A 24,665-nucleotide genomic window follows, 5' to 3' on the forward strand; every position below is an offset into this window, starting at 1 on the left:
CCCGTTTGTTAGATCCGCCCCTCCGTCTCTCATTGGCTATTACACGCCACTCGGTTGGAAAAAAGGTAACTGCTATGCGTGGTCCTTGAGACGTCCCTACCCCATTAAAGTTGAATTGTAAAATGGTTAAGCCAAGGGTTTAGGTTAGGGTTATGGGAAAGATAGGGGTTAAGGTTAGGGTTTAGGGTACGGACGTCCCAAGGATCCCGGATTGTACTAACTCATTGAAAAACTGGAAGATCAAACTTTAATGATGAATGGTGACCTTGTCCTGTAGCTAGATCAGCCAAAATAGAAGAACATACATCTTTCTACATGCTTCGGAGACAGACAGACACACACATGATAAGACAAGCAATCTACACACGTGCACATGGATGTTGTATTGTAAATATGTGGTGGTGGTGGTGGAGTGGTGGCCTGAAGGAACACACTGAATGTGTTGGGTAAGGTGTTATGAAATGTAATGTTATGTAGTATTTTAAACTATATGTAACTGTCTTATGTTGCTGGACCCCAGGAAGAGTAGCTGCTGCCTTGGCAGCAGTTAATGGGGATCCATAATAAATACAAATATGGAATATAATGTAACCTGTCTTGAATATAATGCAACCTGTTAGAGATCAATATTCTGGTTTATCTGAGACCACACATAACCTAAGTGTATTTCAGAGACACACATTCTGAATGCTTAGCCATGCACCATAAATTACAAGTGTCACTATGTACAGTAACCGGGATCTTCTGGACAAAAGCTTTCACCTAAAAATGAGTAAGGGATGCTTTTATACATTTCACATGTCTGCCACTAATTAGGGTCCCCTGAGAAACATCAACCAAAATGATGGTTCTTATGCTGTAACACTATTTGGGGATATCAATAACCTTGGAGTCATGCTATGTAAATGATTTTGGTGACATTTCTTTTCTGGGCGCATGCCCACAGCTCCATTGCTTACTCACTGGTCATGCCCCCCAACAGTATTACAATATCAACAGCTGAAGACACATGAGGCCTTCTGAAAGCACATAGAGCTGACATCTTTAAAGTGTTAATATAAAAGTCATTATGGCGTTATAGTAACATATGTAGAGCAATACATTTTCATTCCCTCAAGCCTGTCAGTTAAAAGGACAGGAATTGTGAAATTCACATGTGAAAGAACTTTGAATAAACATACACGCATGATCAAGTTCTGTTTTCTGCCAACAAATTCAACCATTTTTCCACTATGACTGATGGCCAGTGCCCATTGTCGCATGAAGCACATCCTGTCATCAGCCATGAGAATCTATGACCTAATCCATCTACTAAGACCACCCTATTGGATGGGGATATACATTTTGGTTCTGTGACATTGCACTGTTTATGTCTCATAATGAAATCATGTGGGATACAGTTGGATATAGTGACGATGATGCATCATGTGAAAATGGCAATGGAAAACCATGATGGCTCCCTATTCATTTCCTCTTCTAAACACTGTCATTTGTGTAAAATACACATTCATATTTTCCTTAGTTACACATTTAAACCCACTATAAACAGATGCGGTGCAGTGTGAGTTTCTTTTTTTTACCAAATCCGCCCATTCAAGTCAACTCAGACATTTTGTTCACAGCTGTTTGGTTATAATTATATGCTGTTTAAAACATGTCTAATGAATCCCTCTCTCTCTCTCACACTCACTGCCTGTCACACTTTCAGGTCCACAGGAGTATCTCAGTGGGCCTGTGGAGGTGGGGGGGGATTGAACCGGGACTGGTATTCCACTTTCCAGCGCTGAGCCCCTTCCATGTCAGAGCTATCCGTAATCCTCAAAGTGTTAGACTCCCTTTGAAACAGCAGGATCTGTCAGCTCTTGGCATGGGGAGAGAGAGCGGTGCTGCCCAGCTCACTCCTGTCTAGGCATCTGTCACAGAACACTTGGCTGCAAGACTTCAAATATTATGGACGGTGTTTGGCTATAAATTGGAAAAATATGATTAAAACAGGAGAGTGTAATAATTTCCTCATGCCCACTAAAAAGATCAACGTAGTATATTATGGGGCCTCCCTTAAGCCCCACCCCCTCATCCATCTGATGATTTCACAGTGAAAAGCATTAAAGCAAATACAATGGCACAATGACAAGGGCCTCAAGCATACAGTACTCTAGTACCTGGATCCCTTTTTAGTTGTTGTTTGTTTGAAGGATTTGATGAATAGCTGCATACACTACCAGTAACATTAGCCTGTTGATGTCGGACTAGTCACTTCTTATTTGAGTGCCTCTGTCCTCTCACTGGAAAGGACAGTGTTCAAAAGGACAGTCAACCACAAGCTCTTCACATGCACAGTAATGGTCTAAAACATTGGCTGTGACCTACAGTGGGGCAAAAAGGTATTTAGTCAGACACCAATTGTGCAAGTTCTCCCACTTAAAAAGATGAGAGAGGCTTGTAATTTTCATCATAGGTACACTTCAACTATGACAGACAAAATGAGAAAAAAAAATCCAGAAAATCACATTGTAGGATTTTTAATGAATTTATGGTGGAAAATAAGTATTTGGTCAATAACAAAAGTGTATCTCAATACTTTGTTATATACCCTTTGTTGGTAATGACAGAGGTCAAACGTTTTCTGTAAGTCTTCACAAGGTTTTCACACACTGTTGCTGGTATTTTGGCCCATTCCTCCATGCAGATCTCCTCTAGAGCAGTGATGTTTTGGGGCTTTTGCTGGGCAACACAGACTTTCAACTCCCTCCAAAGATTTTCTATGGGGTTGAGATCTGGAGACTGGCTAGGCCACTCCAGGACCTTGAAATGCTTCTTACGAAGCCATTCCTTCGTTGCCCGGGCGGTGTGTTTTGGATCATTGTCATGCTGAAAGACCCAGCCACGTTTCATCTTCAATGCCCTTGCTGATGGAAGGAGGTTTTCACTCAAAATCTCACGATACATGGCCCCATTCATTCTTTCCTTTACATGGATCAGTCGTCCTGGTCCCTTTGCAGAAAAACAGCCCCAAAGCATGATGTTTCCACCCCCATGCTTCACAGTAGGTATGGTGTTCTTTGGATGCAACTCAGCATTCTTTGTCCTCCAAACACAACGAGTTGAGTTTTTACCAAAAAGTTGTATTTTGGTTTCATCTGACCATATGACATTCTCCCAATCTTCTTCTGGATCATCCAAATGCTCTCTAGCAAACTTCAGACGGGCCTGGACATGTACTGGCTTAAGCAGGGGGACACATCTGGCACTGCAGGATTTGAGTCCCTGGAGGCGTAGTGTGTTACTGATGGTAGGCTTTGTTACTTTGGTCCCAGCTCTGCAGGTCATTCACTAGGTCCCCCAGTGTGGTTCTGGGATTCTTGCTCAACGTTCTTGTGATCATTTTGACCCCACGGGGTGAGATCTTGCGTGGAGCCCCAGATCGAGGGAGATTATCAGTGGTCTTGTATGTCTTCCATTTCATAATAATTGCTCCCACAGTTGATTTCTTCAAACCAAGCTGCTTACCTATTGCAGATTCAGTCTTCCCAGCCTGGTGCAGGTCTACAATTTTGTTTCTGGTGTCCTTTGACAGCTCTTTGGTCTTGGCCATAGTGGAGTTTGGAGTGTGACTGTTTGAGGTTGTGGACAGGTGTCTTTTATACTGACAAGTTCAAACAGGTGCCATTAATACAGGTAACGAGTGAAGGACAGAGGAGCCTCTTAAAGAAGTTACAGGTCTGTGAGAGCCAGAAATCTTGCTTGTTTGTAGGTGACCAAATACTTATTTTCCACCATAATTTGCAAATAAATTCATTAAAAATCCTACAATGTGATTTTCTGGATTTTTTTTCTCATTTTGTCTGTCATAGTTGAAGTGTACCTATGATGAAAATTACAGGCCTCTCTCATCTTTTTAAGTGGGAGAACTTGCACAATTGGTGGCTGACTAAATACTTTCCCCCACCCACTGTATATCCTTCCTCGTTGATGTAATCTCTCAGGTCATAAGGTAACATTATGTGTTGACCTTCTGAGTTAATTTGATCAACACATGAACACTGGCCATAGATATATTGTTGGTAAGCCTGGAAAGCTACAGGAAAGCTTTAGGATCTCCTGGTTTGTGTTTTGTCAATGTTTCAGCACAATAGGCAGTAAGTGACTCCATCTGGTTTTCCAAGTCTAGGTCTGTTGTGGATTGGTAGGCAACCCCAGGAGCCTGCAGACACCAAGGCCCCCAAAGGTAAGGAATGCCCATCACTGTCATAAAAGAGTAAAGCAGTGATTCCAGCACTGTTGTTTTTATGCATAGCAGAACAGACATGAACATACATAGAATCCCAGACAACCCCTGTCTATCACCCACTAACATTCAGTGGTGATATGTAAATACAGGCAAAACCATCACGGACCCACATTCATTCTATTCAAGTAAGCCCAAGAATATCTCCAGCATTAACTAGATGATGTTCATGTTTCTACATAGGGATACATGTCTACAGACATGGCAGTGGTGGGTGGGAAGGTCATAGGTAATACATTGACAAAATTAAACAGTTTGTGGGGAACATACCTTAAATCATGGATCCTTTGTCTCCATCCCAGAACCAAGTGGGGCTGTCCCTATATCTTTCATGGGCCATGTCTGTTCCTTAAAGTATTCACTTTAGAAAGGACACTCTGTAGAAGCACCATTCCAAGAGCAATAAAACAAGCTTCATATAAATATGTCTTTTATCACTTTCCAGCATTGGGAATGGATCATGCTTTTAGAGGAGCTTTATGAGATCCAATGTTCAGAATGAGATTTGAACATCAATACAACAGAGAACTGGGAAACTGCCCTTTTCTGATGTGAAGATTTGCTGTGATCCATTCTTTTTTCTCAACATCTGACAGGCGTCAACAGAACAGCAGATGTATTAGAGAGACCAGGCCCTCATACTGCACTGTTTGAAGAGAAATATAACAACATTATTGCAAAAATCAATCAGACACAAGTACTGTCAGAGTGGATATACTGTACACTGTAGTACCACCAAATAATGTTGGAGACTACCTCAGCAGATAATATGCATAATTCACAAGGACATGAATAGGCCACTCACAAGGTAATAATTTCAAATCATTTCAAAAGGTGTACCATTTATGAAACACTTGACCATGCTAATGTGGTTTCTCACTCCAGTGTTCAAAGAGAAACTAAAATAAGAGCATACTTACACACAGAGTATACTTTTTTGTTTTCTAAGGCAATTTGCTTATCAAGGCATACTGTCACACATCACATTTGAAATGTGATTGTGATAATCCAATGTGCAGTAGTCGGTGTCTATTTTCCAGGAATTTGACTGATCATATAACAGCAGGAAGTGAAATCATATTTTGTTTAATAGTAATCAGTATAAAACCTTCTCACTGACATTGATGCAGAAATAGTATGGTGCTGCAGACAGTTCTCTCACAAATATACAGCATACTGATTTTCTCACACTTCTCACTTAACAACAGCTCTCTCTACTGGTAAAACAGAGTAACACGGACATGACATGTTTATGTGACCCTTCAACTGATATATTTCTCTGCGTGATGATGAGGGTGATGCTCACTTTTAATCTAAAGTTCAGGTTGTTTAACAATGCACTGCTCACAAAAAGAGAGGCTGTTGATGAACAATTGTATTACTTTATTGGGCTTTAACAGTGAACAGGCACTGATCCGCCCAAAATACAATAGAAACAGAAAACCGATTTCATATATACAGGTTAGCTAGAAACACAGATATGGGATAATATTTGTTTTTAGAACGGAATTAATTAGCACAGTTTCAAAACAATCTCAGAGAAAAATAAATGTTATTAGAACTAGTGCAAAAAGTTCTAAACAATGAAGCACAGTGTATAAAATGGCATAAGAAGTATTTCCCTAACAGAATACAGGCTTAGGACACCAGTGTAGATGTTTATCCCCTTTTCCTTTCTCTGATAGAGGTACGATTCCTTCATATTCTAGCAGGATGAGCAACAGCCATGACTGATATGAATGAAGGGTACAAGTGGCCTTTTTGGAAATAGGGAGACCAGACAATGTTTCACACGTTAGTCATACAAGGCAGGCAGGATTTTCAATCCCAAGGTATAGTTATCAACATGGTTGTCTCTTTTACAGTGTTTGGTATCTTCAACCAGTTTATAAATCAGCATGTCAACAATGTCTGTTAGATATTCAGTTACACACCACAGTCAGTCGTAAGAAAAATAACTATCTTTTAGCAATATAAACTAAAGAAACTAGCAGTTCGTTAGACACTGACATAAAATTAGCACCTACTAATTCATTGTAGGCATTAAAAGGCTACAGTGATATTATATATTTTATTTAGGATAAATGAAGAATCTCTTAAATGTCATACTTTTTTATATCATATATTCAAATCCAAGTTCAATTCATATACTCTGTAAAAACCTCTGCTATGATATAGTTTTTCAATAGTAAAATAGTTACAATAGCTTTGTTAGGACATAAACATTATGCCTGTGTTGTGGTAGACCAAGGTCACATACAGTATGTGTTTGGGAGGTGAACCCAGGATTACTCTAAAACAATAGTTTTGGCTTAGAATGACTTTGTAAGATACAAATAATGTTTCAAATATATTTGTATTTGTGAATCAATTTGTCACATTGGAAGACATCTTATTTCAGCTTCCCAAAGACAAGCCCAAATGTAAAAAACGTTTTATTTTTAATAATACACAGATTATGCCAGGAAGAGAGAGGTCAGAATAATTTTATGTGATAAATCAGAAACACATGAGAACCATTTATATAGTTATACTCTAGCTCTTCTTTACAAATAACAATACCGTGCCAACAGATGACCTTTATGAAAAAAATCAAGGTGGATCTTTTTCATATCTCTGATATTTAGAATTTAGAAGTAATATATATATATATATCTATATATATATAAACGTTTTGGTTCTTTCCAAATAATCACTCTATTTCACATTGAGGGCATAGACACACCCTAAATCTCTACTGTGACAGAAATTGTTTTTGATGATGCGACGCATTCGCATCTTGAAAATATTTTCTTAAACATTTAGCCGTGATTAAGGGCCTCCTGCTCCAATTAGCCATTCTGGGTCTTTGTTATATGTTATATGTGGTAAATTGTCTGTTTTATGAGTAAGAAATGATTGGTGTAGTTATAATCCAGACAGTCTTCCATGGCACAATCATCTACCTTCTGTAAGCGATTAGACACCCAGGGGGAGTTTCCACTGGTTTCAATCAGCTTTGCATAGACACATGTTCCTCCACAGCATTAATAGTATACCTCTGACATCTATCAAAAACAACATGGTTTACCTTCGGTTAAGATCTGTAATCTAATATTTGCATGAAATTATTCTGCTTGGTATATGACAATGAGGGTAGTGTTACTGAGAATAATAATAACTATATTTACTGTAAGCCAAACAAAGTATTTCTCGCAAGTATACTATTGGCTTGAAAGATGTAATGATCACCTGATTTCATGTGTTGGGTCATATAAATTAAATTGCTGAATTGTTCACTGCATTCACACACACACACACACACACACACACACACACACACATGCACACGCACGCACACGCACACGCAAACACACACACACACACACACATTTTTTTAAATAAAAAGTAGCATACAAGCCTGCAACTCACGCTTTCCCAATTGTGCAATTCACAAACTCAACCTCGTACGTAACTCCCCAAAACCATCACTCAACGTATTAAATAGAGTGGTGATTAGCGAAAAAGGCCATTTGTACCCAAACCCTTCTTAGAAACAGCATTCAGTACCTCTTTCAGCATGATGGGAGACCCGCCTCTTTCACCATGCCCTCTCATGTCCTCCTTACACGTGAGATATGGCTGGCTCTCAGTTCCGAAGCCTTATCTACCTCCATATCCCTCTGTGTTGTGGGAGGGGAGGGCCCGTGCTTCGCCACTCCTCTAGTGTGGTGGAGAGCGAAGAGGTATACCGACCTGTAGCCTTCCCTGGAGTGGTGTATAACCTCCTCATTCCTGATGTCCTGTGGAGGGGACTGGATGGAGAGAGAGGGTTATACGCCTCACTCCTCAGGTAGTGGGAAGGAAGGGAGTCTCTGTAGACTGGAAGCCGGGGGGGAACAGTAGAAACTCTTGTTCATCGTCAGTCACTCCTCTCGGGCAGAGCTCTCCTCCAGGGGCAGGGGTACCATGGCCTCCAGGCCCACAGCGCCACTGCTCTGGACAGTGGAAAAGGAGACGACAGTGTGCAGCAGGATGAGGACCAGAACACACAGTCTGAGTCTGCTGCTGCACAGTCGCGACGCAGCCGACACAGGTGGGGAGCTGCGCCGCTGCCATGATGATGACCCCGGAAGCTGGGTCAGGGCACACGCCGCCCCCACAGAGGGGTCGCAGCCACTCCATCTGACGTCACAACACTCTGGGTCTGCATTGGTTAAATGGTTTTCTAGTAGCCCTGCATCACACAAAGAGAAGAAACAGATTTAAGATCCAGATGATCTTATCAGATGACAAACAAGTTACAGTCCCTGTGAAATTATGGGAGGTGAGCGAAAAATAGCAACACAAACAACAGAATGTCACTCAAGGCCCAAATCATACTGTACCTGCACAGATGAAACTGGATTGTCCTCCATAGACCAAGTCGTCATTGTCTGGTAACACAAAGGGGCACATGGTCTGGACCTCCAGACAATATTGCTTGCAGGGAATCCTGTGTTGACACTGGCTCTGGGTGGCGTTGAAGTATTCTGAGCATAACCAGGCTTTGTAGACTGACTGCAAGAAAAGAGCACAGCGCCTGGCGGCTTTCACACACAGCAGGTTTTTGTCATAGCAGTGCCTGAGGTGATAATGGGTGTAATTGAGGCTAATGGATGGACATTAAAACCATTTCTACAGTATTAGCAGCTATTACAAACATCTACTGTCTTCTGCTGAGGTGGCCATAAGTGGACAGATGATACTAATTGGGCTGACTACAGTGCAAGAAAACCCGGTATACACTTCATCAACAGTTTACTCTCAAGGCTATAACCACAGAACCATATAGTGAAACTAACTGAGTCAGCATATGTGGTAATGCACACTGAAAATCACTGTAACAAGCACTGTATGGGGCCAGCAAACTGGAGCACAGTACTATATATCTAAAGGAGATCCAGGGCATATCTTCAACCTACTCAGAAAGCTCTTCACCAGGTCCTGTGTATGATAAAGTAAGAGAGATAAATATAGCTGATAATATGAGCAAGTTGGCAGCAGCTCGCCATAGACAGATGCACAGGAAGCAGGGCAGCAGTGATGTAGACAGAGGACCACAGCAGTTTCTTCACCTCCGCTCTGCTGTGGAGCCAAGGGCTACTGCTGTCAAGGCAGCAGAATGAGCCAGAGCCTCTTTCACAGTCATTATATTTATCATGTGGTCAACCATCGGTATAGTGCACACAACACTACTACAACCCTCTTTTGCTCTATTCACAAGAGGATTAGATGATGCTTATCCAGTGACACATCAACCCAAGGAGATGGGGGTTAATCTAAAGGACTAAAGTCACCTGCTCCACCTAGAATAAACATGGTAGATCGCTAAAGGAGGAGGATACTCAACAGATACTCAATTATTTTCTCGCACAATTAAAACACACTACATTGCACACTATTACACCGTAGCCCAATGTTCAGTATGTCTTCCTCTGCGTGCTTCCTCGGTTAACCTTTCAATTACGAACTCCTGACAGACACAGATATGAGAGAGGAATCCCCTGACTACATTTCCATACACCTTAACCTGCAGTATATTGCTGACAGATGGTACACTGGAATTGTGTTTTGAGAATGACAAAGACCATCTAGGGACTCAGCAACATCCTCAAGAACAAGGGGCCTCAGAACTGAACTCATCTGAATAAATAAGTTCAAACCACAGAAGTTGACTCTGTAACAAGATGTTATCAAACATGTTTGTACTGTATGTACAACCTATTGCAAAACAATACTAATCCTGTGATAAGAAATAAAATACTTGAGAGATGAGGGGATAAGAACAATAAATGGTGTATCTCATCCATTCTTACCAATGTTTTTTTTACTGTAGGCCTACGTTCTCCCTCTTTGGACAGGTAGAAACCATCAATAATATTCCAACTTCAGTTTCTGACATGTTTAGCATTAAAAGCTACTGAAAAGCACATGATAATAAACCCTAGTGCATGGTGACTGACAGTAGCTGGCAGAGAAAGGAACCAATGACGGGAGGGATAAATAGATTTGAGGTGTAATCAATGAGCCTCCAGCGAGCACTGATTCATTCAATCTCAATCTGGGATTAAGTTCAAAAGCCCTTCATCCTCTTCTTGCGATGCCATGTCTGCAATCTGTACAAAGACTCAATTTTATACGGTTGAACTGGAGACAATTTATCTTCACTGCACACAGCAATCAAAGATGGCCACTATCACATTTGTGCCAAATTCAAACCCTGTTCACACTTGTGTGCGCCCCACTAAATTATGAAGTTCCCCAATTTTGCTACTGATTTTAAACACGTGACTATGAAATATCAGTTCTGTGTAATTCGAGTGGAGTTCTCTCGTCCAACTGGTGCATTTATTTGGAGTGCATTGTGTTTGTCATGTATTGACACTGCTTTTCCCTATATAGAGTCATGGAACACTGGTCACTTTAATCATTTGTACACACTGTTTTAGTCACGTTATATGTATCCTGAACAAAAATACAAAATGAAACATGCAACAATTTCTAAGATTTTACTGAGTTACAGTTCATATAGGGAAATCAATCAATTGAAATAAATTCATTAGGTCCTAATCTATGGATTTCACATGACTGGAAATAGAGATATGCATTTGTTGGTCATAGATACCTTTAAAAAATGTAGTGGCGTGGATCAGAAACCCAGTCAGTATCTGGTGTGACCAGAAAACCAGTCAGTATCTGGTGTGACCAGAAAACCAGTCAGTATCTGGTGTGACCAGAAAACCAGTCAGTATCTGGTGTGACCAGAAAACCAGTCAGTATCTGGTGTGACCAGAAAACCAGTCAGTATCTGGTGTGACCAGAAAACCAGTCAGTATCTGGTGTGACCAGAAAACCAGTCAGTATCTGGTATGACCACTATCTGCCTCATGCAGCACAACACATCTCCTTCGCATAGAGTTGATCAGGCTGTTGATTGTGGCCTGTGGAATGTTGTCCCACTTCTCTTCAATGGCTGTGCGAAGTTGCTGGACATTGGCGGGAACTGGTACACGATGTCATAAACAACGATCCAGAGCGTCCCAAACATGCACAATGGGTGAAATGTCTGGCGTGTATGAATAACTGACATTTTCATCTTCCAGGAATTGTGTACAGATCCTTGCGACATGGGGCCGTGCATTATCATGGCAGCGGATGAATGGCACGGCAATGGGCCTCAGGAACTTATCCTGGTATCTCTGTGCATTCAAATTGTCATCGATAACATGAAAATTGTGCTTGTTGTCCGTAGCTTATGCCTGCCCATACCATACCCATACTTGGAGATTTTGGATAATGCCTCTGGAAAACTTATATCTAGTAACATTAAGTTGACTTCTCTCTGTAACAATATCAGAATGATGAACGGACACAAAGTAAATGCCACCTATGGCCACCCGAGTTCACTACCAACACTGTCGAGGTCAGCTTGATTGATGCTGACATACAGTTGAAGTCGGAAGTTTACATACACCTTAGCCAAATACATTTAAACTCAGTTCTTCACAATTCCTGATATTTAATCCTAGTAAAACATCCCTGTCTTAGGTCATTTAGGATGACCACTTTATTTTAAGAATGTGAAATGTCAGAATAATAGCAGAGAGAATGATTTATTTCAGCTTTTAATTCTTTCATCACATTCCCAGTGGGTCAGAAGTTTACATACACTCTATTAGTATTTGGTAGCATTGCCTTTAAATTGTTTATCTTGGGACAACCATTTTGGGTAGCCTTCAACAAGCTTCCCACAATAAGTTGGGTGAATGTTGGCCCATTCCTCCTGACATGGCTGCTGTAACTGAGTCAGGTTTGTAGGCCTCCTTGCTCACACACATTTTTTCAGTTCTGCCCACAATTTTTCTATGGGATTGAGGTCAGGGCTTTGTGATGGCCACTCCAATACCTTGACTTTGTTGTCCTTAAGCCATTTTGTCCCATCTTTGGAAGTATGCTTGGGGTCATTGTCCATTTGGAAGACCCAAGCTTTAACTTCCTGATTGAGATGTTGCTTCAATATATCAACATAATTTTCACCCCTCATGATGCCATCTATTTTGTGAAGTGCACCAGTCCCTCCTGCAGCAAAGCACCCCCACAACATGATGCTGCCACCATCGTGCTTCATGGTTGGGATGGTGTTCTTTGGCTTGCAAGCCTCCCCCTTTTGCTCCAAACATAACGATGGTCATTATGGACAAGCAATTCTATTTTTGTTTCATCAGACCAGAGGACATTTCTTCAAAAAGTACAATCTTTGCCTTTCAGGTTATGTCGATATAGGACTTGTTTTACTATGGATATAAATATTTTTGTACCCGTTTCCTCCAGCATCTTCACAAGGTCCTTTGCTGTTGTTCTGGGATTGATTTGCACTTTTCGCACCAATGTACATTAATCTCTAGGAGACAGAACGCGTCTCCTTCCTGAGTGGTATGACGTCTGCGTGTTCCCATGGTGTTTTTACTTGCGTACTATTGTTTGTACAGATGAACGTGGCACCTTCAAGCGTTTGGAAATTGCTTCCAAGGATGAACCAGACTTGTGGAGTTCTACAATTTATTTTCTGAGGTCTTGGCTGATTTCCTTTGATTTTCCCATGATGTCAAGCAAAGAGGCACTGAGATTGAAGGTAGGCCTTGAAATACATCCACAGGTACACCTCCTATTGACTCAAATGATGTAAATCAGCCTATCAGAAGCTTCTAAAGCCATGACATCATTTTCTGGAATTTTCCAAGCTGTTTAAAAGGCACAGTCAACTTAGTGTATGTAAACATCTGACCCACTGGAATTGTGATACAGTGAAATAATCTGTCTGTAAACAATTGTTGGAAAAATTAGTAGATGTCCTAACTGACTTGCCAAAACTATAATTTGTTAACAAGAAATGTGTGGAGTGGTTGAAAAACTAGTTTTATTGACTCCAACCTAAGTTCATGTAAACTTCCGACTTTAACTGTAGATCTACAGCACCGACCAACGATACTGTAGGGGAAAAAAGTGGACTCCTCTGTCCAAAGCAAACTGCACAAGTGACAAAAACATAACAGAATCAATGGTTTAAGTTACATTTAGGCCTAAAGTTAACTTTAAATGCTGCACACAGTTGGATAAAGTCTACTCTTCAAGCTAATTGGGGGCTGTTTAATGTCTGCTTTTTAACAACCTTTCCATGGATTTTCTCATGACATCAGGGCTTTGTCTGCCTTTTTTATTAGGCCTATTAAAAAAAAAGTCTGCCCTCGGGTGTATTCATTAGTCAGTTTCTGTTGAAAACATTTAGTCTGTTGCAAAACATTAAGCAACAGAAACCATTTACCGTTTAATTTATGAACCAAACGGGGAGGGAACTACATTCATTTGTCTAATAGTAACGGTTGTTTTCTTAGTCAACCGTTTACTCCAAACGGAAAACGTTTTATAATGAAAACAACAGTTTCTATTAGTTTCTACTATAAATTAAATGGTAAACGGTTTCTGTTGCTAAACATTTTACAACAGACTGAATGTTTTCAACAGATCCAACTAATGAATACACCCCTGGGCATCCCCAGTCAGTCGACAACACCCTTTTAAAACGAGGCCTGTCTTCCATACAGCAATCCTTTGCACAGTTAGAGACCACACAGCATGACATGGGTAGGCAAGTCCTATAAAATGTCTGTTTTTATTGTACTTCTTTGGGCATGGCTTTGCACATACTGCTGTATAGTCTACTACAGTCTTTCAGTCAATGCAAAAGTTGCCTGCAGTATTCTTTTCACCAGCAGATGTCCTCACTGCTACACTGAAATCCTGTTTGTGTCACCGGAAATCATACAGCATGGTTAACACCCAATGATTCAAAATCATTTCCTATAAAATGTGCAGAATCACAAACCCTTAACTTATTTTCCAATCATAATAAAACTACCTTCATTAAACAACCTTTAGTGAGTTTGATGTGAACAGTTTTAACAGTCAGAAAGCAAATCAGTAATTGTATAGAGCAGTGTAATTGATTGAGATGGCTTTCAGAGCGACAGCATTACATTAATGCATTGAATTCCTGGTCAAATAAACTTTGAGTACATTATGAGCCCAAACCCAAATCATGAAATTATGTTCTACATAAAGGTGATAGTCTGCCGGCTAGAAGGGCTAAAAGCTAGCTTGACTTTGATTGTGGTCTTTCACAGACTCAAGGAAAGCAGTGTGCTAACCTGACAACCTGGCTTTGTGTGGGTCTCAGACTAAGGAGTGTTAGCCGCTTGTCTGGCTCTGAATGAGGGCCTGTTAACCTGGCTATCCTTATACAGCCCAATGAGCTGGCTCTATTCCCGGCCCGGCAGACAGATGTACAGCACAGGGCTGCTCTAACAGGCTGGAGACAGTCAACTGCATGAGACCAATGATGTTTCAAGTGCTCAATAGAAAAAGGCAAGAGACACAGTGAAAATAAGCCTTCTACCACTCCTACAGTGTTTCACATGCTGCTGTAACGCGTTTCCATTCCTGTACAGAGTGTAGCTAAAGTGCAGATATATGATGTATTTAATGTAAGCTCTTTTAAAATGTGTGACAGATGTCTTGCGAATGCAGCAAGCATCTAGTATGTGAAGGTGAGGTAGAACGTAATGAGCCATATTCACTGTCTGCTGCAGGTCCTATATTTGGCCAGGACTGAAAGTGATGAGGAAAGCATCCAGAGCAGATTCAATTAAAGCAAAATACGTCTGCACTGTTTTAATCACCTCGTTAAGCAGGTATCTAATCATGAACCTTTTGGAGTCAGTTCTATGGTGGAACAGATGTGATTTGAACTATATTTTTCTCCAAGATAAGACCATAACTACCTCAATGTTGGGATGAACAGGCCACAGCAAAACAAGCCCTTTCACATCCAGGTGGCAGAGTGGTCCTCTGTAGCTCAGTTGGTAAAGCATGCGTTTGTTACTTTCAAAGCCAGGATAATGGGTTTGATTCCTGGGACCATGATTACATAAGAATCTATGCACGCATGACTGTAAGTCACTTTGGATAAAAGCGTCTGTTTAATGGCATATTATATTTATTCAGGACCTCTTAATTTGTTCCATTTATCAATTAGTCAAATCATGAGTTTTTCATCAAACATATGCAGTAGTTATGCTTATTCATTTCACAGTGCAAGAACCAGTGAGTGCCTCTCCTCTCCACTCCTGCCACTACACAGGCAAACCTGTCATTATGCACAGCTCAGGAAAAGAGCAGAGAGCAAGTTAAGAGCATGAGCCTCAAAGGTTCGCTTGGAGTTGCCAAAACAAGTCTAGAAATTCCTAGCATTAGAGTGTGTTGTATTACCTACAGTTTATTACAGTATTGCCTACTCAATCTTCCACTATTTTAATTTTCCCTCCTATACTTTTAGCTAGGATACATTTTTTAAATAATTTATACAGTTAAGAACAAATTCATATTTACAAGGTACAAATCTGTCGTTCTGCCCCTGAACAGGCAGTTAACCCACTGTTCCTAGGCCGTCATTGAAAATAAGAATTTGTTCTTAACTGACTTGCCTGGTTAAATAAAGGTAAAATTAAAAAAAAAAAAACAATGGCAAACTGTCATACACATTAAAATGCTCCATGCCCGTGGAGCACCTGGCTTGCTGTTAAATCAATAGGTAGCTTGTTGCTAAGGGGAGGAACCACACAACTCCAAATTAATTGTTCCAAGAGAATCCTTTGGAGTGGGTATCAGTTCTAACGAATGTGACCTCAGATCGCACTCAGTTAGTACAAAATACAGACCAGTTTTAGTCCAACACATTTGAGACATTGACAAGTGATACCGTCAGGTATCTTATGTTGCAGTACTAACTAGTGGTAGCTTTAGTAGATTGGTTGTCAAGTATTTATGACCTATAGGGAATCTAGAATCCAAATATACTTAGTTACCCCATTTGGCTCCCTTTGGGACAAAAGCTATACTGTATGTTATAGTAATATATTATTGAAGACGATCTTAAGAGCTCTCACTCTCCAAAATAAATTCTCATCGCTAAAGGGGATAGAAAGTCCTGCTATAAGAGCCCTCTTTCTTTCTGTATCTCTCTCCCAAATCTATTCTCATAGCTAAAGGGGTCAGGTGACAGTGGGCCTACACTGCAGCTCTATGGCAGCTGGGTTCCTTTTCAGTAACAGTGATGTGAAGCAATTATGCATGTATAAATTGGGTGGAAATGGCCCAGCATACAGCGGTCATAAACATGTATCCTCTGAATAATCAGAAAGATCAAGTCTAACTGAAGACCTGGATCAAGGAACACCTTATTGTTGGAAAGAGAATACTGGCATGGGTCAGAAAAATTTATCAGGAACATCTGACTTAAATGATCACAAGATCACGTTGTACATTATAACATTAGTTGATCACTTTTCCCCCTGCATGACTATACTACTGGAGTTGTATTACAGGATAATGCAGTGGTAAGCACAATGGCACATTAAAACATGATACACAGGAATGTGACACACATGTATCTGAATACTACAGTTCCTGAGGGAGGTTTCCAGTCAGCGGCCAGAGTGGAGATACAGATACGATTAAGAGCAACAGATGCCCTAGTTTTGCCCTGTGTCTTCCATGTCGGTTGCCAATAGATGAGTCACTCTGCTTTCTCTGATGTCTACTTGCAATAGTGCTACTCCCTTTTACAGTGCCTCTAGGAAAATAATATATTCTTCCCCGTGTATTGCTTGTAATAAACTGGTAATAGATGTGCTTTAGATATATCTCTCCCAAATATTCCAAAATATGCATTCAGACATTTCCATACACTACATGTACAGTAGCTAGATAGGGAGACCGGTAGTTTTCAGGAAGAGCCCTGATGTTCATAACATGGTGCATCAAGTCCATTAAACATCTGTTGTAGGAGGTACTTGTTAATCAACGTTCACCGCAATAGCTGGTGTATTAAGACCGGTATAGTACCTCTGCTATGTACTATAAGTAGCATTAAAAGCACAGACACACCTTTGGAGGTTTTGATCTGTTGGTTGATTGGCGTCTACAGGAGCAGGTGTTTGTGGCATACTAATCTCAGATACCTATGAAGACTAATTTTAGGATTAACTGTGAAGTTTGTCAGAAAGAGCTAATTGCTGGAGGAAGATTCTTTGTTTGACTGCTCCTGAATATTGTATAATATGTTGGCTACAGATGATATTGCTTCAAACAGTTGTGTTGGCTCAATCCTTTGGATGTCCCTCTGTTTTCTTATCTTAACTGTGAGATGTTTAATATTATTGACTCTACTTTATCTCTGAAGAGTAAAATAAAATGTGTTACACTTCATGGTAGAACTTCAAACGCAATGCACCCTACATTTTCCAGGAATAATTTCAGCTTGAGTGGTGCCCATCTAATCAATGTGACAGTTTATGACAATTCTGGAATTTCTGATAATAACTTGAACAATCCTATCACCATTCACTACTTATCTCATCTGCACATGGTCAAAGTATCTAAATACCTGAAAAGTGACATTACCGGTAAACCCTTCAGAGGCTAGTTTAAATTGAAACATCTTTTCTAATTGTGATTATTCTCTAAGCCATACAGAGGAAGGTTGCTAGGCACAGACTGTGGTATCTATGGTAACTGTCCCGAGGGAAGGCTAGGAGCTTGTGAACTGCCAACCCTTCATTTGGACACACTCAGCTGCCCGGACAGCTAAATAAAGACAGAGGAAACAGATCATGCAAACAGGGAGTTTCCTCCCACACATCACAGAATATAACACTGACTGACTGCAGCCATTTCATGGACAGCACATACCCAGGACCATACACATGGAGGAGAGCAGCTTAGCACATGCCACACATAGCCTACAGTGATGTGAGAGGTGGGGTGGCAGCACATTATGACCAATAGTAATGGGAACGACATTTTCATGTCAATTAAAACAGCTACAATGTTATAGAAACATTGTCAAGATCTTTGGAATATCCTTGTGGAAAAGACACACACACACACACACAACCTCAGCGGGGGAACTAGTGGTCTGAATAACAGACAGTTGCTGTTCTGGAGCAAAATATCACAGAATTTCATATCTGAACATGCAGTCTAATGTAACTGCTGCCCTCTGCCATATGAAGACATTAATGGGTGACAGTTCTACCTGTAATGCTGGAGTGTCCATAGATCTCAAACACCCCTGAATGGATTCATTAAAAATCATTAGAAATCTGGCATTCTGACAAGGGTTATGGTTAATAGATAGTAAATGATGGCAGTCAGTCCATTCCGCTAGATGCCACACAGAATAGTTTCAGCACAGATGTAATAGTCTACCGCTTCATGTTACTGAATTCTTATGAAGCCACTATTTGTGTTACAAGTGATTTTAAGTTGTAGACAAACTGATTGGCTTTGGCAAGAAAATTATGAGGAAACAAAACGATCTGGACAGATGATGGAGCGCTATGTCCCTTAAAGCAAAGGGTGGCTGCATGGGAGAGGAGTTGGAGAGTACAGGTCTCCCAGGTGGGCACCAATCAGACAGGGCACCAAGACCTTGTGAGGGTTACACCAGCTGTGGACAGAGAAGGCCATTACTATACTACACTTTGTTATCCCGGGTGGCCTAACACAGAGCAGTACCTCTTATTAAAGGCCTCAATTTTTTTTGATAGTCTCACAATGTCAGCAGTGGTAGAGACCATTGGAGGAAGGGCTATGGTGTGTGAATGGGCAGTTGAAATTATGAAACCTGTGTAATGAACCCCTATAGAAAAATGCTCAGACAAAATAATCAGCAGATTATGGTATACACTGGACAATGGGAAATTAAGAGCATCCCTGTGTTAACAGAGCTCATAAATGGACATGCCAATTCTGGAGTGAGAATGATGATTCATTGAGTCATGGTCCTGGACATCTTGTGCAGGCACAGTTATGGGAAGAGGAACAGAGAAAAAGTGAGGTATTTAGTGCGTCTCTGATCCTTCTAGAGAGTCACATCCCCTTCCCCTGATAGGCACCCTGAGATGGAGAGCCGATTAAATACGCAATCCTCTTAGTTTAAACCTCCTCTCAGAACATAAAGTCTGTGGACATGGCTAAATAATGGCTAAGTAAATTAGTTATATCTCACTTTGCTTTGTTGTCTTACTTGACTACCACTTTACTACCAGTACACCAATCTCTCACCATTATTTTTGAAACTGCCCTTAGACTTGGATAATGTGTCATAATTTCATTTGATAAAGTATCTTCACCCCTTTGATACAAAGTTATTTGTGGCAAATCTTAAAATAAATGCAGATGGATACAATTGTATTCAATAAAATGCTCTTGTGCAACAAATTCAAAAAGTACATTAGTCATCAAGTGTCCTCTGGAGTTTTGTTGAAACTTGAAATGCTGATGCCAAAACCCTTTTAGTGCCTTCAAAAATAATTCATACCCCTTGACTTATTCCACATTTTGTTGCATTCTTGGCCAAATTAAAAATCTACAAACAATACCCCATAACGACAAAGTGCAAAAAATATGTTTTTCAAAATTGAGTGAAAATGAAATGCAGATCTCATTTACATAGAGTACCAGTCAAAAGGTTGGACACACCTACTCATTCAAGGTTTTTTCTTTATTTTTTTACATTGTAGAATAATAGTGAAGACATCAAAACTACAAAAGAACACATGGAATCATGTAGTAAGCAACAAAAAAAAAATCTATATATTTTATATTTGAGATTCTTCAGTGGCCACCCTTTGCCTTGATGACAGCTTTGCACATTATGCATTCTCTCAACCAACTTCATGAGGTAGTCACCTGGAATGCATTACAATTAACAGGTGTGCCTTAATAAAAGTAATTTTGTGGAATTTCTTTGTGACAAGGTAGGGGTGGTATACAAAAGATGGTCTTTTACCAAAAAGGCTAAGTCCATTTTATGGCAAGAACAGCTCAAATAAGCAAGACACGAAGGTCAGTCAATGCAGAACATTTTCAAGTTTCTTCAAGTGCAGTCAGAAAAACCATCAAGCACTATGATGAAACTCTCTCTCATGAGGACCGCCACAGGAAAGGAAGACTCAGAGTTACCTCTGCTGCAGAGGATAAGTTCATTGGAGTTCACAGCCTCAGAAATTGCAGCCCAAATAAATGCTTCACAGACACATCAACTGTTCAGAGGAGACTGTGTGAATCAGGCCTTCATGGTCGAATTGCTTCAAAGAAATCACTACTAAAAGGACACCAATAATAAGAAGAGACTTGCTTGGGCCAAGAAACACGAGCAATGGACATTAGACCAGTTGAAATCTGTCCTTTGGTCTGACAAGTTCACATTTGAGACTTTTGGTTCCAACCGCCGTGTCTTTGTGAGATGCAGAGTAGGTGAACGGATGATCTCTGCATGTGTGGTTCCCAGCGTGAAGCATGGAGGAGGTGGTGTGATGGTGTAGGGGTGCTTTGCTGGTGACACTGTCAATGATTTATTTAGAACTCAAGGCACACTTAACCAACATGGCTACCACAGCATTCTACAGCGATACGCCATTCCATCTGGTTTGGACTTAATGGGACTATCAATTGTTTTCCAACAGGACAATTACCCAACACACCTCCAGGCTGTGTAAGGGTTATTTGACCAAGAAGGAGAGTGATGGCGTACTGCATCAGATGACGTGGCCTCCACAATCACCCGACCTCAAAGCTATTGAGAAGGTTAGGGATGAGTTGACTGCAGAGTGAAAGAAAAGCAGCCAACAAGTACTCAGCATATGTGGGATCTCCTTCAAGTACTGTTGTAAAAGCATTCCAGGTGAAGCCGTTTGAGAGAATGCTAAGTGTGCAAACCTGTCAAGGCAAAAGGTGGCTACTTTGAAGAATCTATAATACATTTGTTTACTACATGATTCCATTCCATGATATGATTATTCCATAGTTTTGAAGTCTTCACTATTATTCTACAATAAAGAAAAAAACTTTTGACAGGTACTGTAAGTATTCACACCCCTTTGCTATGCCACTCGAAATTGAGCTCAGGTGCATCCAATTTCCTTTGATCATCTTTGAGATGTCACTAACTTCACCTAACACCAATTACATTTTTTTTGGACATGATTTAGAAAGAAACACTCGTCTATATAATGGTCCCAGTGCACGGCCGAGCAGAAACTATACCATGAAGTTCAAGGAACTGTCCGTAGATCGACAAGGTAGAATTGTGATGAGGTACAGTGCATTCAGAAACTTTAAAGACCCCTTCCCTTCTTACACAGTTACTTTGAATCCATTTTAGAAAAAGTCTTTAATTGAAATGTTTTCCTCATCAATCTACACAAAATACCCCATTATGACAGATTGACAGGTACTTAAGGTATTTCTGATTTTAAAAAATGTCTAAGTATTCAGACCCTTTCCTATGAGACTCTAAATTGAGCTCAGTTGCATACTGTTTCCATTGATCATCCTTGAGATGTTTGTACAATTTGATCAGAGTCCACCTGTGGTAAATTCAAAGATGTAATTGATTGGACATGATTGGGAAAGGCACACCTGTCTATACAAGGTTCCACAGTTGACAGTGCATGTCAGATCAAAAACCAAACCATGAGGTCAAATTAATTGTCTGTTGAGATCTGAGACGGGATTGTGTCGAGGCACAGATCTGGGGAAGGGTACCACAAAATGTCTGCAGCATTGAAGGCCCCCCAAGAACACAGTGGCCTCCATCAGTCTTCAATGGATGAAGTTTAGAACCACAATGACTCTTCCTAGAGCTGGCCGCCCGGCCACTCTGAGCAAACGCGGGAGAAAGGCCTTGGTCAAGGAGGTCATCAAGAACCTGATGGCCACTATGACAGGAACTCTAGAGCTCTGTGGAGAACCATCCAGAAAGACAATCATCTTTGCAGCACTCAACCAACCAGGCCTTTATGGTAGAGTGGTCAGATGGAAGCCACTCAGTTGAAAGCACGCCAGCCGCTTGGAGTTTGCCAAAAGGCACCTAAAGGACTCTCAGACTATGAGAAACAAGACTCTCTGGTCTGATGAAACCAAGATTGAACTCTTTGGCCTGAATGCCAAGTGTTACGTCTGGAGGAAACCTGGCACCATGCCTACGGTGAAGCATGGAGGTGGCAGCATCATACTGTGGGGATGTTTTTCAGCTGCAAGGACTGGGGTACTAGTCAGGATCAAAGGAAACATGAACGTAGCAAAGTACAGAGAGATCCTTGATGAAAACCTGCTCCAATGTGCTCAGGACCTTAAATTGGAGCAAAGGATCCCCTTCCAACAGGACAACGACTCTAAGCACACAGCCAAGACAACACAGGAGTGGCTTTGGGACAAGTCTCTGAATGTCCTTGAGTGGCCCAGGCAGAGCCCGGCCTTGAACCCGATCGAACAGCTCTGGAGAGACCTGAAAATTGCTGTGCAGCGGCGCTCCCCTTCCAACCTGACAGAGCTCGAGAGGATCTGCAGAGAAGAAATGGGAGAAACTCCCCAAATACAGGTGTGCCAAGCTTGTAGCTTCATACCCAAGAAGACTCGAGGCTGTAAAAGGCGCTTCAACAAAGTACTGAGTAAAGGGTCTGAATACTTAGTTCAGTTTTTATTTTTAATACATTTGCTAAAACCTGTTTCTGCTTTGTTATTATGGGTTATTGTGGGTAGATTGAAGGAAAAAAATATAAAAATTTTAGAATAAGGCTGTAACGTAACAAAATGTGAAAAAAGTCAAGGGATCTGAATACTTTCCCAATGCACTGTGTTTATTCCAAGAGTACATTGGTCTCAATCATTGGGAAATTGAAGAAAATATGGAACAGACTCTGCCTAGAGCTGGCATCCGACCAAACTGAGTAACTGGGCAAGAAAGACCTTGGTCAGGGAGGCGACTAAAAACCCAATGACCACTGACAGAACTACAAAGTTCCTTAGCTGAGATGGGAGAACCTGCCAGAAGGACAACAGTCTCTACAGCACTTCACCAATCTAGGCTTTTTTGGGAGTGTGACCAGATGGAAGACACTCCTGAGAAAAATGCATTAGACAGACCAAAATTTTACTCTTTGGCCTGAATGTATAGCGCCATGTCTGGAGAAAACCAGGCACAGCTCATCACCCATCTAACATCTTCCCTACCGTGAAGCACAGTGGTGGCAGCGTCATGCTATGGGGATGCTTTTCAGCTGCAGGGACTGGGAGACTGGTAAGGATAGAATGAATAATGAGTGGAGCCAAATACAGGCAAATCCTTGATGAGAACCAGCTTCAGAGTGAAAATGACAGACTGGGGCGACACTGGACTGGCTTCAGAACAGAAATGTGAAAGTCCTTGAGAGGCCCAGCCAAAGCCTAGACTTGAATCACATTGAAAATCTGTGGAAAGCCTCAAAGATTGCTGTTCACCGCCACTCCCGATCTAACTTAACAGCGCTTGAGAAAATCTGCAGGGGAAAAAAAATCTCTAAATCCAGATGTGCAAAGCTGAAAACATACTCAAGACAACTCAAAGCTGTAAATCGGTGCCCGGAGGGGCTTCTACATACTATAGTATTGACTCAGGGGTGTGAATACTTATGTAAATTAAATACAGTACTTAATTTTCAATAAATTCGCAAACATTTCTAAAACATGTTTTCACTTTGTCATTATGGGGTATTGTGTGTAGATGGGTGAGGGAAAAAAAATAATAATAATCCATTCTGTATTCAGGCTGTAACATGTGGAATAAGTCAAGGTGTATGAATACTTTCTGAAGGCACTGTAAGACATCATCCTATCTAATTATTGAAACTGGTTCATGGAGAGATTGTTTCTGAAAATAAAACTGCCCCAATTCTGCAGTCTTTTAAAAGGGCCTTTATATGAAGCCCAAGTGTAATAAAAGTAATACAACTTTCATAACTAGCTATATTTACAAATATCTTTTTCAGGTGGACACCTCAGACTACACTATTAAATAGATTACATATTATGAGGACACAATATGTTGTTGAAAATTGTCACCTTAATGAGAAAATCTTAAACTATCATTCATACATTATTATTTAACCAAATGAAATGGAATAAACTAAATAAATTAAACCAATTGTAATGAATTCTATAAATGCAAAGCCAAAATCATAAAAATACAAACAAGATCAGCTTTTACTTGAAAAACCGCCAATGTTAAGCATGGAATTGATTAACTGCATAAAACAAATATCCCTTTGTTTAGGTTTTGTTTACAGTAGAAACAGTCATTCTCCCTGTGGTGCCACTTTCATCTGTGAGCACATTTATAATAATTGCCAACCAGGACAACGGAGGGAGGCCACATTACACAGCTGATGGAGCCCATTCACCAGGGTGATAAGCAGGC

General features: G+C 40.7%; 1 protein-coding gene across 1 annotated transcript in view; it reads right to left on the reverse strand.

The window, feature by feature from the left end:
- Positions 1-5,358: 5,358 nt before the first annotated feature.
- The window catches only part of nalf2 (NALCN channel auxiliary factor 2), a 46,053-nt gene continuing 26,746 nt past the window's right edge, over positions 5,359-24,665 (reverse strand). The window contains exons 2-3 of the mRNA XM_024431422.2: positions 8,656-8,827; positions 5,359-8,504 (exon numbers count right to left, since the gene is read on the reverse strand). Coding sequence (XP_024287190.1) covers positions 8,194-8,504; positions 8,656-8,827 — 483 coding nt within the window. The 3' untranslated portion in view covers positions 5,359-8,193. The remainder of the gene's footprint in view (positions 8,505-8,655; positions 8,828-24,665) is intronic.

The sequence above is a fragment of the Oncorhynchus tshawytscha genome, linkage group LG09 (assembly GCF_018296145.1).
Source record: "Oncorhynchus tshawytscha isolate Ot180627B linkage group LG09, Otsh_v2.0, whole genome shotgun sequence".
In the NCBI taxonomy this organism is placed as follows: domain Eukaryota; kingdom Metazoa; phylum Chordata; class Actinopteri; order Salmoniformes; family Salmonidae; genus Oncorhynchus; species Oncorhynchus tshawytscha.